The following is a 17,320-nucleotide window of genomic DNA, read 5'->3' on the forward strand; positions in this document are numbered from 1 at the left end:
TGTATAGTGTCATGTAGCTTCTGTCCTGTGCATATGTATGTTTTTCTGATGATGAAAACGTTGAGTGTTATTCGCTTAATTGTAAGTATAGTAATTACTCCAGCACGAGTGTTTTTGTCTCCATAAATTCTACACAATAAGAGTATTATACAAGCTGCCATACTGCAATTCCTAAAACATCTAGTCAGTTTCCTTATTTCCCTAAGCCATGATGGAAAGACAATTGCACAGCAGCCAAAAAAAGCCTCAGAAGAAAGCTTGGGGTATTTTCTGAAGCTACCTCACAACAGTAAACCTCATTGCCTTCGAACTTTCCTGAGCTTGAGCCAGACACATCTGTTGTTGAGAGTCAAAAGGAATCCTGGTTCCAATATACATCCTCCATAGCAAGAACAAGTGACACAAATGAAATCTGGAACAAAATTCAGAAAATGAAAGGCAGATATACCACCTGCCAGCTCTCTATCCTTGAACACAATGGATGCACAGTTTCTGATCTAACAATGATTGCTGACATACTTGGGTAGATTTTTGCTAAAACATCAGCATCATCTTATCCCCATTCCAATGAGGGATTTAAATCCAAGAACTTGCCCAAAAAAGAAAAGCAGAAAAACAACAAATCCATTTTTTTTTTAAACTGCACCGAAGAATACAGGGGCCATTCACTAAAGAAGAAATGAAAGCTGCTTTGCTTAAGCGTGTTCAACTGCTGTTGGACCATATAATATCCATTACGAGATGGTAAAACATCTGTCACCATCATCCATGGATCAGCTGTTCTACTTTCTCAGGAAAAAAAGGCAATTATTATTGTCTTTTTTCTGAGCCACTGAAGGATCTGAAATCCCCAAATGACTACTGTCCCCATTGCTCTGACTAGGCTGCTTTTGCAAGATTCTGGAAAAAAATGGTGAACTCTCTTCTTCCATGGTTTCGCGAGAGAAACAACCTTTTTATCCAGAACACAATCTGACTTCTGAAAATATCATTCTACTATGAGTATCTAGTCCAGCTAGAGGCATCCATTCGTGATGCCTTCCTAAAATGTGAGCATCTAGTGCCGGTTTTCTTTGATATGGAAAAGGCATATGATCCTGCTTGGCAATTTGGAATGCTGAAAGACTTACACAATTTTAGACTCAGAGGGAATCTTCCTCTTTTTATCCAGATCTTATTTAACCCAATTTTCCAAGTCTCAATGGGAGCTGCTCTCTCTTTCCCCTTCATATAACCAAGAGGAGGGAGTCCCAAGATTCAGATTTAAGTGTCATGCTTTTTTGAAATCTAGGTCTACTCGATAACAGAAGTTCTTCCAACATAATGCCTTCTTTGTGAATTACCTCTCTATCTTCTGTCATTCATGTAATATGAGAGTCATAGAAAGACAGCTGCGGCAAGCCATTTACCATCTCTCAAAATAGGGCACTTGTAAACGAGTTCAGATTTTGACAGCAGAAGACAATTTCTGTGCACTCTTGCTACAGACATTGTCTTCATCTTCAACCACATCTCAGATCAGGACTAACATTAATCCCAGTTGCACCAGAAGCTAAGTTCTCGAGACTCATATTTCACAGTAAATTCAGTTTTCTGCTCTACGTTAGTTATGAGACAAGCATCGTAAAGCAGTGAACATCCATTGCATCGTATCTTCTACCTCTTGAGGTGCAGACAGGTGTTTTTTTGCTCCATCTGTATCATTCACTTGATCAGAACTTGATTATGGGTCCCAAGTCTATGCTTCTGCCAGAGAAAGTACCCTACATTGGCTGGACCCTATTTATCATCCAGCCATCAGAGCTTCAATTGAAGCATGTTGCACTTTGTATACTGGGGGGAAAATGAGCCACCTTTAATATTTTTTGTCCACAATGGGAGAACCTGTATAACCTATTGGACTGCCACATGACACTTTGATTTGCAAATAAAAGGTCTCTTACAAGTTCTAGATATTAGGGTAGACAATGTAGTCACTAAACACTACCACTGTGGTACTCTTATATACTACCATGCAGCTTTTCTTTCTGTAGATTACCGAAATTTTCCACCCTCCTATTGTCTACCAGCAGTGCAAGCATGCTGAAGAGAATACTCTGATTTTGTGCTTATCTACACAGTCTGTTCAAAATCAGAGGATCATCTAGTAGGATTTTCTGCTGTCTTGAAAGACTGCATTATATCGAACACAAATCCCAATAGATTGGGATTACAGCTGAGCTGTATGCAATAGAGTTTGCATTAAAATACATCAGACTGCATTGCTACCAAAGGATTAATACAAACTGACTCACCAAGTTCTCTTCTTCTTCTTCTTCTTATTATTATTATTACGGGCAACTCCAAGGAGTCGATAGACTCATCGAGGGAGGCCCTAACGTCATGTCAAGAGCAAGTACCTTATTTTCCGGTGTATAAGACGCACCCAAGAAATTTAATACAATTTTCTGGAAAAAACCTAAACTTTAAAGTATGATTTTCTGTAGGCAGAGGTCCAAAATGTCTTTCAGCTTCCCTATTCCCATGTTCTTCCACATATTTTGCAACCTGCAATTTGTAACTTGAAGAATATGAATGTCGCCTGTTTTTTTCCATCACTAAAATCTATGGGGAAATATCAATCTTTACCTTTATTATATAAGACGCACCCCATTTTTAAGATGAATTTTTAAGGTAAAAAAGTGCGTCTTATACACCGGAAAATACGGTATTCAACATTCACACAGTATCTATCATACCTCACCTTGAACTCATTCACAGTCATGGCACCCACAACAGACTCTGGCAGCTTATTCCACTCATTCACCACTCCAAGTAAAAAAATAGCTCTAACACCCTTGCTAACCACATTCTTGCCCAGCTTCCTAGTCCTCCCACCACCAGTCCTATTCTCAAAAATATCTTCTGAATTAATCTTATAGAAACCCTTCAGTAATTTGAATGTCTCAATCACATCACCCCTTTCCCACCTATCAACCAATTTCTGCAACCCACAAATCTTCAACCTGTTCTCATAAGGTTCATTCCATAGACCTGCTATCATCTTGGTCACTTGCCTCCGGATCCTCTCCACATCCTCCCCATTAAGAAGAAACCTAGGTGACCAAATCTGGGCACAGTAGTCTAGATGGGGTCTTATCAAGGCTCGATACAGAGGAACAATGACCTGTTTGTCTCTGCTTGTTAAAAAGTATTTTTCAGCAACCAAGTGATTTGATGAGCTGGTTTAGCCACTTTTGCAATGTGCCCCCTAAACTTCATCTCCCTATCCACCAACACTCCCAAATCCCTGGCCTCATCAATCTCCTTTAGTACAGTTTCACCAATGCGATATACTGCTGCTAATCTTTTCACCCCAAAATGCATAACCTTACACTTTGCCACATTAAATTGACATCCATTCTCCTTAGCCTAGTCCTCCAAACTATCCAAATCATCTTGCAAAATTTTAACATCCTGTGCACTCACTATTGTTTTACCCAACTTTGCATCATCAGCAAACAAATGAACACTTCCTCTCAGATCCTTTCCTATATCGTTAATGAACAAATTGAACTGTAGTGGTCCAAGAACAGAATCTTGCAGCACACCACTAGTCACTGCCTTTCTTTTGGACTCTACAGCTGAATAAACCACTCTCTGATATCTCTCCATCCACCACCCTCCTATCCATCTCACCAACCCTATATCCATCCCCATATGCTGCAGTTTACTGATTAGAATTCCATGTGGTATCCTGTCAAAGGCCTTAGCAAGGTCCAATAGAATCACTGTAAGCCCATTACTCTTATCCAGTTCAGCTGTTACTGTGTTATAAAACGTGAGCAAGTTACTGAGGCATGATCTACTCTTCACAAAACCATGCTGTCTCCTATACAGTATCCCATTTTCATCTATCCAATCCTGTATTTTCCTGTTGACTATTTTCTTCAAGACCTTGACAACGATTCCTGATATGCTGATCAGTCGGTAATTTACAACAGCAGTCTTGGAACCTCCTTTATGCAGTGGAACTATTTTCCCCTCTTTCTATCCCCTCGGTACTAACCCAGACCCAAGACTCAAATTAAACAAAATGGTCAAGGACACTGACAATTCTTTAGCCACTTCACGTACGACACGAGCTGGTATACCATCCAATCTCACAGATGTATTGACATTGAGGTTTTGTAATAGACTATTCACCTTCACTTCATTCACCACAATTCCCGTATAAGCTATTGGTTCATTCCTGCAATGTCACCACCTGGATGATATACTCTTGCAAAGTGCTCGCTCAGTAATTCCACTATATCAACTGATTCGGTTACCTCCCTACCATCGGCATTCTTTAAAATCATTCTGCCATATACATTTTTTCTTTTACTTGCAACATATCGAAAAAACTGTTTGGGATTCTCTTTAGCCTGCATGGCTAATGTTCTTTCATAATCCGCTTTTGCTTTTCTTACCACACTCGTTAACCTTCTGGCCTGCACTTTATACTGTTCATGTGCCTGCCGGTCACTTTTCTCCTTAAATTCCCTCCACAGTTGTTTCTTTTTTTGCAGCTCAAACTCAATGGTGTTATTCATCCATTTAACTCCTACTTGATTTATTATTCGGACTCTAGGTATACAATTAACCATTGCCTCATGCAACCACTTCTCAACCGCCTCCCACTCTTAATACAGTAAAAAAATCTAAAGCTACAGAAATATTCTGGGATCAAGGGAAATGAGGCTGATGATACTGCAGCTGGTCGTTTCTCATGCATCCACCATAAGTCCATACTATACACTTGATTACCAGCAGATTATCAGACACAAATGTCTATCACAGCAGGAGTCATCTTGGAATACAGAGATTAATAAGTTATACTAAATCAGTGATGGCGAACCTTTTTACCCAGGTGTGTCAAACATCTTTTTTTTTTAAATATTGATGTTGTTGATGTGATACTTGCATACATGCATTATAAATTTAACTACTTAATCATAGATGGTGACTTATACCTATCATATTAGGTTATTTATTTAATAGGACATTGATATACAATCTATGAATTCATATTATACAATTAATTTAATAAACTGAAATTACTGAAATTAGTGTTTTCATCAGAATACCAATATTTTTCAACATCCAAGGTGTGTCAGTGCTGACACGCGTGTCATAGGTTCGCCATCACTGTACTAAATGAAGCCTAAAATTAAATTGTTGTGGTCTAGTCTACTCAGGGTCCATAAACAGAAAGGTGGTCTTGCTTGGCTCTGCTTAGGTCGCAGTCATTTTACACACATCTATTGAGGGATGGGGTGATGACATGCCTTTGTGTGAGTTTTGTTACCGGATTATCCATCTGTCATATTTTAATCAACTGCCCTCATTTTGCCAATCATTATTTTAGTCACTTTCATAATCTGTCCTTGTACACTTTTCAGATTTTATGATTCATTGAGTGTCACCCTGGTTTTTAAATTTTTACAGAGTATTAATATTTACTATCTCATATAAATTAAAGATGCATTAGTTTTTATTAGTTTATTGTATATATGTTTTTAAAAACCTGGTTTTTATGAATGTTTAATGGATTTTAATACTTATTTTTAGATCTGTTTTATATACATCTTTTACATCTCTTTTTGTACACCGATTTTTGTCTGTTTATGCTGGTTTACTTATTTATTAGCTGTTGTACTTCTAATAAATGTTTTATTTGTTTTTATATACAGATTTTTAGACCTATATTGTACTTATTTATTACATGTGCTCTGTCACAGCATGACTTTAGATCCCTTTGCACAAGAATGGTGCAAAGATTGAAGTATCTAACTATTGATGTACCAGTATTGCTGGAGTGGTGGTGATGAGTTTGGAAAAGTTGGTAAGAGATCACATACAAAATTGGGTTGACAGTGAATGTATACTTTGCAGCAAAGAGCATGGACTTACTATGGGAAGGTCATGTTTCAGTAACTTGCTAATATTTAATAACATGACCGTTGAGTTTCAGTGTAGAAGGCTGTTGCATAAATTGGAAGATATGGGATTGGATTATAAACTACTAGTCTGAATGAGAGGATGACTGATTGATTGATATCAAAAAGTGGTGTATGTTTACATCATTGATGTTTAAGGTGACAAGTGTCTGCCTGTAGTGGTGAACCTCAGGGATCAGTCTTTGGACCATTATTCAATCTTTACATTAATGACATTGGGATGGTTTTGACCAGAGACAAATGCTATTTTTGGATGAATCAAATATAGGTAGGCTAATTAGGAATGCAAATGACATAAAATACTGGCAGAATGATTTGAATAAGCTGGAATTGTGGGCATTTGAAAATGCTGCCAGTCGAATGTTAGTAAATGTAAACTTATGCAGTTTGGTGTAATGAGATATCCAACAGCATATTATATTGGCAGGATTATGCTAGAAGAAACTGACCAGGTTAGGGATCTTGTAGTTTTAGAAGATAGGAAGTTGAAGTTCAGGTGTCATATAGCAGCACTTCTTAAATTTTTTCCACTCGTGATCCCTTTTCACCCGAGAAATTTTTATGCGACTCCATTTTGTCCGAGAAATATTTGCGCGACCTCGGGTATATAGGTATACAAATCAAACATTTATTGATAATGAATCATAAAGAAATTTATTTTAAAACAATTCTTTGGTATCCATATAATTTACCATTTACATAAAGAATTACAAACAATAGCTTCAAATCTGAATTAATTTTTGATCGTTGCGCATTCAGAAACCTTTTACTGTTGCCAAATTTTTCATGACACCCACATTCATTTACGCAACCCCATTTGGGGTTGAGACCCACAGTTTAAGAAGCTCTGTCATATAGCATATATTGGAAATACAACTTAGAGGATAATTGCAATGCTGAAATGAACACTGGCATGTTATTTTGCCAGGAAGTTGTTTTGCCTCTTTATGAGGTTTTGATATGACCTTGTGGACTATTATGCACAGACTCCTGGCAAGGTGATGCAGATACAGTGGAGAGGGTGCGAAGGAGAGTGTTAAAGATGATATTTGGACTCTGGAATGTAGATTATGGGGAGAGATTGGACTACAGATGCTTGCAGACATGCAAAAGAATGGCGATGTGATAGAGGCCTACAAGTTTCTGAAAGTGTCATACAGGACACCAGTAGATGGAGCTTTTCATTTTATGGAGGGTGGGTGAGGTGAGGATGAGAGGGTATGCAGTCAATGAAGGAGTTAGAATTAGATTTTTCTCTCATGGAGATGTATGATTGGAATGGCTTACCTTGCCTTTGGGGGTTGTGAGGGAGATAGTTTGAATGAATTCAAGGGAAAGTATCATGTGTGAATATGTGAACAGGAATTCACCAACTCCCTCAGTGAGTTGGTGAATCCCTGTTGCCTCTTGTAAGAATGTTAATAATAATCAGGGCCGTTTCTACATTTTGTGGGACCCTGTGCAAAATGGAAAAGCAAGGCCCCTGAAAGTTAGTAACATTTATGGAAATTTTAAATGGAAGAATATCTTGTTAATTAATTAATTAAATCAAATATGAAAAATATTTATGCACATAAATAAACAAGTATGCTCTTTAGCATTAATTTAAGTAAAGGGAAAAAATTAGTTAAAATTTGTACATGATATATTATTTTATTATGTAAATACACATTATCATATAAATACACCAGAACAATGATTTATTTAATAATATAAATAATAATATAAAAATATGAAAAAAAATCCATTTTTACTATAAAGAATGAAATATGTATAACAACTTATAAGATTTAATAGAAATCTTAATATATTAAATTTTATTTAACCTAATGTGCTTATCAATAAAATCATTTATAACGCTATCAAAATTCAAATTTTTTGCAATTTCATGCTCTATAGATATTATTGCCAAGGATGTAAAACGTTCTTGAGACATAGAAGATCGCAAATAGGTTTTTATTAATTTTAATTTGGAAAATGACCTTTCTGCTGATGTGACCATAACTGGACCGGTCAATATTTTAAATGTCGCAGTAATATTTGGATAAATATCCGAAAAATTATTTGCAATTATGAATTTTAAAATATTAATGGGTGCATCTTCTGGAACAATATTTCTAAAAATAATTAATTCATTGTAAAATTCAGATTCATCAATATCTGTATTTAATTTTTGCTGTTTGCAGCAAAATTTTAATTCATTTTCTGTCATTTTTCTTATTAATTTCATATCATAAAGAAATCCAAATGATTTTTGGTGAATTTCATACAATTCAAATCTTTTTTTGACATATTGTAGAGCAGTATCTAAAATTACAAAAAAAAAATTTATCCTAAAATTATCTTTGTTATCACCTATGTGTGATTCATCGGGGGTTTCATAATCATAAAATGCTTTTCTTCGAAGTACTCGACTTTCTTTAAATTTAATTTCTATTTCTAATAGATTTGACAGTTCTTTAGCAATCTCAAAACAGCTATCACATACAATCCTGATATCAAATCCTGATATTCTCTGCCCTTCAAAGTACTGCACAAAGTCTTTAATATGCTTAGTTGCTACGTCTATGGGAAATTTTGCATTTTGTAATACTTTACTTACAAAATTAACTTTTGACAAAAGCTCATATCAAATTACAAGGCTTAGTATGAATCTATTTGTTTATATATTGAAACCACTTTTACTTTGATAGTATTATCTGATGCAGTTTTAAATAATTCTTTTAGGGCATTTAAAAATTCTGGAATTTGAAAACATACAGCTCTAACTGATTCTATTCTACATTCCATCTCGTATCACATAACAGTTTTGAAGTTAATTGTTTAACAGATTTCTTTAATATGTCCCAACGTGAAGTTGAGGCAGCAAATAATGTATATATTTTTTGTGTAACATTAAAAAATTTTATTGCTATAATTGATGATTTTGTGACATCCCCTAAAATCAAATTTAAATTATGACAGAAGCAAGGAGTATAAAATGCCTTTTCGTTTTCATTTAAGATGTAAGCACGGATTCCCTTATATACTCCTTTCATATTCGTTCCGTTATCATACCCTTGCCCTCTACAATCTGACAATTTAAGATTTAATTTATTCAAAAGTGATTTTATATTTTCATATATACCTTTTACCAGTAGTGTCATTAGTTGTTAAAAATGTAAAAAGGTGTTCACGAATTTCAATATCTGCTTCAAATATATGTAAAAATCTAAAAATTACTGAAATTTGCTACTGATGACTAACATCAGGAGTACAATCAAGAATTATTGAACAGTACTTTGCCTGTCGTATCATATTTACAATATTTTGTTAACTTTTGGTTCCCATATCAACAATTAATTCATTTTGCACAATGAGTGATAGATACGAATTTTGTTTCTCACTTATAATTTTTTTTTCCGAACATTGCATTAAATGATCTTTTAAAAAGTGGATCAAATTCTGCAGTTGATTCTATGATTCCAAAAAAATTACCATTATGGGCTGTGTACAAAGTATCAGAAGCTAAATTATGTTCAGATAAATAAAGAATTGCTGCTACTATTCATCTTAATACATATCTTAACTGTTCTGCTTCAAATTTTATGACATTTTGATTTGCCTGATCAATTGTATTGTGATTTTTTAAATTACATTCCATTTGTGTCCAAGAACGAAATCCAGTGCATTTCATGTGCACTGGATTTTGTTCGTGCGACTTTAATCTTTCACTTACATGTTGACAGTCAGAAAAGCCATTATTAGATAAAAAATTATCATCAGAAGAAAATAATTTGCAACAAAAACAAAAAATAGAGTTGGAAGAGTTTGAATATACAAGCCATGTTCTGTTTTGCTTCTCTCCGTTTGCAGTTGTCCTGACATAGTGAGCTGTGGAAAAACACCTCTTGTTGTCATCTTTTGGAAAATCATTTTAAGTTGGAGGAGATGGTGGACCACATTGTACAATTTGTGTTATTGTTGCGTTCTTCAAATTTTTGACCATGTTGCTGGATCATCAATAGTAAATAGTTCACCTTCCTCTGGTGTCTCAGTTTTAGGATCTTCAATACTCATTGTTTGACCAAACGTCTCATGTTCTCTTCTTCCTTTGAGTATTTCAGAACTCCCGTTATCAACTGATATATCTGAACAACTATATGAGTTCAACTTCATAAATTTAAATAGTGAATTTCTTTGACGTTCCTCATTTTTCTTGTTTTCGCTTTCGTTTTTCATGCCCACTTGGGTATTTTCTTCCATAATAATCTCTCTCACTACTAGTCATAATCTAGAATTAAATACGATAGATTTAATTATAAAATAAGTTAATAAATTAAAACAAAATTACTTACCTGATAAATAAAATATTTCTAAAATAGATTATATTAGAAAATAAATAAATCTAATATAGATTGAAAACTTCTATTGAAGAAAAATTCTGATGTCAGATAACCTAAAACCAGTGTACAAAATATATTTTTTAAGATGTTTTGCAAGTAATGTCACATAAAAAATTTGCCATGACAGTACGTGTATATACTTACTTGTTCATAAAATCGTAAACTAAAATCAAAAAACTCCTTAAAATTATTAAAAACATCTGTTTTAAAATGCACTTTTCCCTCTTTAACACTATGTTGTACGATATTGTTATATATTTTAGAGTAGTTTCAAATACTACCGCTCTAACGCTACGATCTTATTTCGCTTACTATAACAACAATAGTTGGTTGTAAAATTATATACATATATTTTCTATATAATAATATTTTTTATATAATAATTACAATATTAATTTATATAATAATCTAAAAAAAAAAAAATTGATTTTATTTTTTTAATTTTTTGCGCTTTGCGGGGCCCTGTGTTGCCGCACAGTTCACACACCCATGAATACCGCCTTGATAATAATTGAAGGGAGATAATTGCATGGGGCAGTAGATGATGAGAGAACAAAATGTTATCCCTCGAAGCTCTGAGGAGGTTTTGAGCATTGGAGTGATAGGAAATATTTTGCATGGATGGCAGGCAAACTTGAATGTGTTTCAGGAGAGTAGAAGTGCATATGCAAAGAATTCATGGTAAAGTATGATAACTGTTGTTGAGCATGGAATGGATAGATCTGGTGCAGTGAATTCACTGACTGAACAGAAGTAGGAAATAATAAAAATTTCCTTCCTCTGTATCTTTCAGCATACTATTTATCGATGATGCCTCTACTTAGAGTATGACAACCTAAAATGCAGTTAGAAAAAAACGTGAATATCAAACAGTTGCAAGAGGAATTGGCATGTTTAGGTTTGTCTTGCAAAATAAAGTATTTCATTTTTCATAACGTCTTTTTCAATTAGCGTTGAAAAGAAATTAAATGCATAGTATCGGAGAAACAATTTGTCACAGTCTTGTACATATCCTTTTTTAGAGATGCATTATAAAAACATTTCCTTTTTGATTATATATACTATACTGTTGGAAAAAAAAAGTTGGTAAAACATTTAGAGTACTTAGAGTGACAGTGTCTTATCTGTGATGAAATTTAGAAACAGCATTGTTTATTAGACTTCTGTTTTATATCCTGCAGTTTAGTAACAATTAAGAATGTGATTTGCTTACATATTTATTATTTGTATATTTTAGGTATTTTTTAATAAAGTCAATGTAAAGCAAGTTGATGTTCCATCATACAGTGGAAACTTTGGTATATTACCTAATCATGTTCCAGTGCTTGCTGTTCTTAAACCTGGTGTAGTCACAGTATACCAGGAGGATGGGAGCAACCAAAAATACTTTGGTGAGTAAAAATGGAAACATGACAATCTGAATCAAACTCTGTCTTAAAAAGCTGAGCTTTGCTTTGAAAATTTAAAGGATTGGGTTGTCGGTATTTTTAACTTGTATTCTACGTTTATTTATATACTTTTATTTGTTGTACTTATTTTGGTTTTCTTATTAAAATGTTTATAGTAATTTAATATTATTTTGTTCTATTAATAAATATGTTGTTGTCTACTGCAGAGATGAGAAAACTAAGTGTAATATTCCTTCTTTGATATGAAGTTTAATATCACTTTTTTTTTTTTAAATACTGTGGTCCATATAGATTATAAATAATAGTGATTTAACACCTTCATGTTGGGGCAGTTGGAACTCTCTCACTGCCACCCTAACCATCTGGCAAGACAATAGAAAACACTGTGTCCTAAGGCATTTTTGTACTTGTTATATCGCTGGATGTTCCACATAATGTGACGGTTCTTCAATTGTAACCAGGTCTACTCTGCAGAGGAGGAACTATTGTGTTTGTTTTTATTATATATTAGAAAACAATAATTAAGGAAATGCTATATTTGATTGTGATATTTATTATTATTATTATACAGGCATCTTCATGGAGTCAGAAGACATTGCAGGAGAGCCATTATTCACACAACACTTATCATACCTCTCCTTAAATTCATTCACTGATGAAGCACTTACAGCCACCTCTGGCAACCCATTCACCACCCTCCAAGCAAAAAATCTAGTCCTGACACCCATGCTAGTGTAAAAGTATGAGGTTATTTTCTGTTACTTTGTTTCTATTATTATCCTGGGATGCTTTTGACATATATATATATATCCAGGTGATGCTGCGACAGTGTAATATATCATCACTTAATTTTATACGTTCCCCTTTTTATATTCTAGATTCCTACCTTCTGTATTTTATACTCCTTCTACCCGAGAGCAGTGGAAATATTTATTTAGATTTTATGACTGTGCCATCCATGCCTCAATATGGCGCAAGAAATATAGCACTTCCAGTAGGTTATTAAATCTTTCGCAACAAAATCTCTTTATCATCCCCAAGTTATCAATTTGCTTTGCAATATTGGGCCTTTTCTCACTTACTATTTATATCAGTGTTTCCCGCTTAGGTTCGATTTGTATTTTTGAATCAGTGCATTGCAAAAGACATGAAAATGAGACCAAACCATTATGTACTAATATATAAACAAAATTTAATTACTGATATCTAATAGTTACCACAACAATACATGAATTCAAAACTTCATTCACACAAGAAATTCATTAATCTCGAATAATTACTCAAATGTAATACTTAGTGAACTCTCTTATTTTTTGCTCTAATTAAATCTCAGATAATACATTCTATATCACAAATACTAAATATTATTCACACAGAACAAGAAATTTCTAGGTGCGCAGTAACAATCGTAATTAGTCATCAACCATGCACCACACACACATTATATGACTCTTAGATTCTCATCTTACAGACTTAGTTAATTGATTGATAATCACATTGGCATGTTTCATTCCCTTTGATTAAAACAGCTCTATGATGTGATAATAAGCAATTAAATTAACACACATTAATCAAAGGAGATCTTAATTAGCCCAATTGTTCTTAGGGAAATTAACTAAACTCACGTTAAACTCAGTAATAATTTTTATACAAATCTACAAGCGATTCATGTACCTTAAACCACTATCTTTCTATATTAAATAGTTCAGCAGTTCCTTAAGGGGAATTCTCTTAAATCATAAACATAAAATAATTTTGTGTTTATGATTTAAGCACATTAAGACTCAGGTGGGTCTCTGACTGTCTCTGATACGTCTTCCCTCCTTGTTTCTTTTGCTTTTCTTTTCCGGGCTTCAGGGGTTTCTTCTCCTTTCCGTGTTTCTTCTTTTCCTTGATAGGAGTCACAGGGCACTATTGCGGGATCGCATCAGCCATCGGGATAATGGATAGGTTTCCTCTGGCGTCTTGAACTGACTGGCGAGGAACTGTCTAGGTTCGTGGGCATGCACGTACTCAAACAGAGCGGCAAGGCTTGAACCAATAGTGCAAGATTTCCCCTTAGACTGTAACCTCTGGTTTATCCTTGGCTTCGGACTGGAAACTCCCTTCGTGGACGGACTCCCATCTATCCTCTCCGGAACTAATTGACACCTCTCCTTCTCGACCTCTTGTGGACAGATCACACAAGATGAAAACAGGAAACCCTTCTCAACAAAATTCCAAGCCTTATATTCTCACTACCCCTGCACTTTGGGTTACGTTTATTGGACCCCAAATGTCCTCGTACATGTCTTGCGCGTAGTTACGAGAACCCTGTACAACAGCACGTGACTGGCGGTTCTCGAACTTTCGCCGACAAATCCTATTCTTCCCCTTTGATGTCCTTAATCCGGCTGCATGGCCTACGGGACTTTCCGACTGATGGAGGCCGTCCCTTTTCAATACTGACCTTGAAAGACACCTGCTACAGGACTCGTAAATACGTTTCAAAAGGAACTGCCGACTTACAGACACTACCCTTGGTTTCAAACATCCTACTTCTGCTCTTAAACAATGAGCGAGTTAATTCCCTTTGGGCTTATTTTGATTTTTATACAAAGTTTAAACATACAAAACATAGATAAGGACTACAGTAAAAATCGATGTACTAGAGAGTTTATTAATTTTCGTAACATCGAGTTTTTACACTAGCCACATTGTTACACGATTTCTGCTGGGACCCCATATTCTCTCTCTCTTCCTGCTGTGTACTGAAAAGCCTTCGATATCAATCTTATAAAACCTTTTAACAACTTATATGCTTCTATCAACTTATGTCTCCACTTTTTCACCTATTAGCTAGTTTTTAAAGCTCACAGGCCTTCAATCTATTCTCATAGGGTACATACAATAGACCTATCACAGTCTTTGTTGCTTGCCTCTCGATCTTCTCAATCACTTCTTCATCTGGATATGTGTACAGTAGTCTGCATGTAGCCTTATACAGGGGAACAATGATCTCTCTCTCTATCCCTGTTTGTTAGTGCTTTCTTCTACAACCGCATAATCTGAGGCACTGTTTTGTTTACTTTTGCAATATGCCCTCTAGACTTCAAATCCCTGTCCACAATCACTCCCGAAACACCTGGTCTCATCAGCTTTCTGCAGTTCAGTTCCATCAAGATAGTACACTGCTTCTGATCTCTTTCCAAAGTGAATCACGTTACACTTGGCCACATTAAACTGGCAGCCATTTACCTTTGTCCAGTCTTGCAGATCTCTGCATCACCTTCATTTACCATTATACATAATGAAAATTATGGAAACAACTGCCGTGTTGGAGTAAAACTTTAGTTTAATATAAACCAAAATAAACACTTGACGTTTCGACCTTCACATTAAGGTCATCATCTGTAGTATACACATGTACAAAGAAACAAGTTGCACTACAATCTGCACGGCATGCTAAAGTTACTGACCAACCTTCAACTATTTGCCTGACCTCTGGTGGGAAAAAACTAAACAAAAAAACCTTACTACATCAAAGCTAGAGTCCTATCATTGTTATCTATTAGGTTACCAAATTAAATTAAGCTGGAGAGCAGCATGTTTACAAAAAGGAAAAAATTAATAAATAATAAATTTAAAAAAAAAATTACTTATATCAGTATACATATAAATTACAACCAACTGGTATGGATAGTGGCCAAAATGAATAGTTTCTTTATCCTGTTCATCGGATTATAGTTCACAAGCTGATAGCTGCTGTTATTGAAGACTAGTTGATTCATCTGATAGATGTAAGTTGATCTGTCATGGATGACCATTGCATTATCTTTGTCCGATTTTGTTATAATTATATCTTGATTAGCTTTTAATGACTTGATTGCTGCTAGTTCTGTTTTTGTAAGAATGCTACATATGGGTTTCTTTTTATTCAACATGTGTTCAATCAACTAGTCATTAATAATAGCACCTATCAGCTTGTGAACTATAATCCGAACAGGATAAAGAAAAAATCTATGAAATTACTAAGTCTGTCACTTCTTGGCCATCAGACACTGTTAAAACTTATACCCCATTACGTCCTTTCTTCCAGAATATGTGGTGTTCCCAAGGTACACTAACATAATGTTCCGCTTCGGCCGATAGTTGAGGGAATGGACAGCCCTAATTATCACCTAGCCAAGAAATTAGCATCAACTCAAGGAGTTGGTGGGTCATTCCCCCTCCTATATAAAGAACACACAACACTTTATAAACAAAATTAAAAACATAACACTCAGCAAAGATGATTTATTAGTCAGTTTGATGTTTCTGCCCTTTTCACAAATGTCCCAATTAGTGACACAATTCTTCTCCTACAGAGCAAATTTCCACCTGACATGTGGAAATTTGCTCTGTAGGAGAAGAATTGGCTCTCTTTGTCCAAGTACTATGTTCCTGTTACTTTGTGTGGCAAAATAAATTTTACTTAGAAAAAGAAGGTACGGCCATGGGCTCACCTCTATCCCCCCCTCAATTGCTAACTTTTATATGTAAGCTTTTGAGCAACATGCTCTTGATTCCTTTACTCTAAAACCTACAGTTTGGCTTAGATACGTTGACGATGTTTTCATTATCTGGCCACATGGTCGCCAAACGCTAAACACATTCCTTAGCCACCTGAACAAACAACATGAGTGTATACAATTTACTATTGAAATTGAAAATCAGAATTCACTCCATTTCCTGGAGATACAGTAGCCACACGTCTTCCCTCAGGCTGTCTATCCTTCACTGTTTACCGCAAACCTACACATGCCAGCCAATATATATATATGCTAGCTCATATCACCACCCTTCACAAACATTTGGAATCATTAACACCCTCAAAAAGAGCTATAACAATTTGCTCTAACAAACAAGCTCTTAAACAAAAATTGAAAATTATTAGCAGTACATTTATAAATAATAGCTATAGCAAAAATACTATTAATTAAGTTCTTCATAAAACTTCATCAAAAAATAATTACATCAAATTACTTCATCAGAATTCTCACCAGAGGTCAGGCCAAAAGTTGTAACAGTTGGTCAGTAACTTTAGCATGCCATGTAGATTGTAGTGCAGCATGTTTTTTTTATATATATGTATATACTCCAGATGATGACCTTAATGTGAAGGTCGAAACGTTGAGTGTTTATTTTGGTATATATGAAACTAAAGTTTTCCTCTACCACTGTAGTTGTTTCCATAATTTTCATGATGTATTCTGATCACCGTGTAAGCATGAAGGAAAGGATTCATTTACCATTGTGCTTCCCAATTTAGCATCATCAGCAAACAAGTGAATATTTCCTGTATCATTGATATACAAATTAAACAAAGGACCAGGTACTGAGACCTGTAGTACACCACTAGCCACCTGCTTTCTCCTGAACTCAACTCCTCCACAAACCACTCTTTGATATATGTCCATTAGCCATCCTTTAATCCCAATAACCAGAATTTATATCCATCCTCATTTGCTCCAATTTAATGTAAGAGTTCTATGTGGAATCTTGCCAATATTACTGAGTAGCCATT

The 17,320-nt window shown here is 34.9% G+C and overlaps 1 protein-coding gene across 1 annotated transcript in view; it reads left to right on the forward strand.

Annotated features, from left to right (window-relative positions):
* Positions 1-17,320, forward strand: part of ATPsyndelta (ATP synthase, delta subunit) — a 70,991-nt gene that overhangs the window by 19,159 nt on the left and 34,512 nt on the right. The window contains exon 2 of the mRNA XM_090414660.1: positions 11,604-11,757. Coding sequence (XP_090270786.1) covers positions 11,604-11,757 — 154 coding nt within the window. The remainder of the gene's footprint in view (positions 1-11,603; positions 11,758-17,320) is intronic.

Source organism: Typopeltis vanoorti, chromosome 25 (genome assembly GCF_054136105.1).
Source record: "Typopeltis vanoorti isolate ZY-2024b chromosome 25, IOZ_Tvanoo_1.0, whole genome shotgun sequence".
NCBI lineage: Eukaryota > Metazoa > Arthropoda > Arachnida > Uropygi > Thelyphonidae > Typopeltis > Typopeltis vanoorti.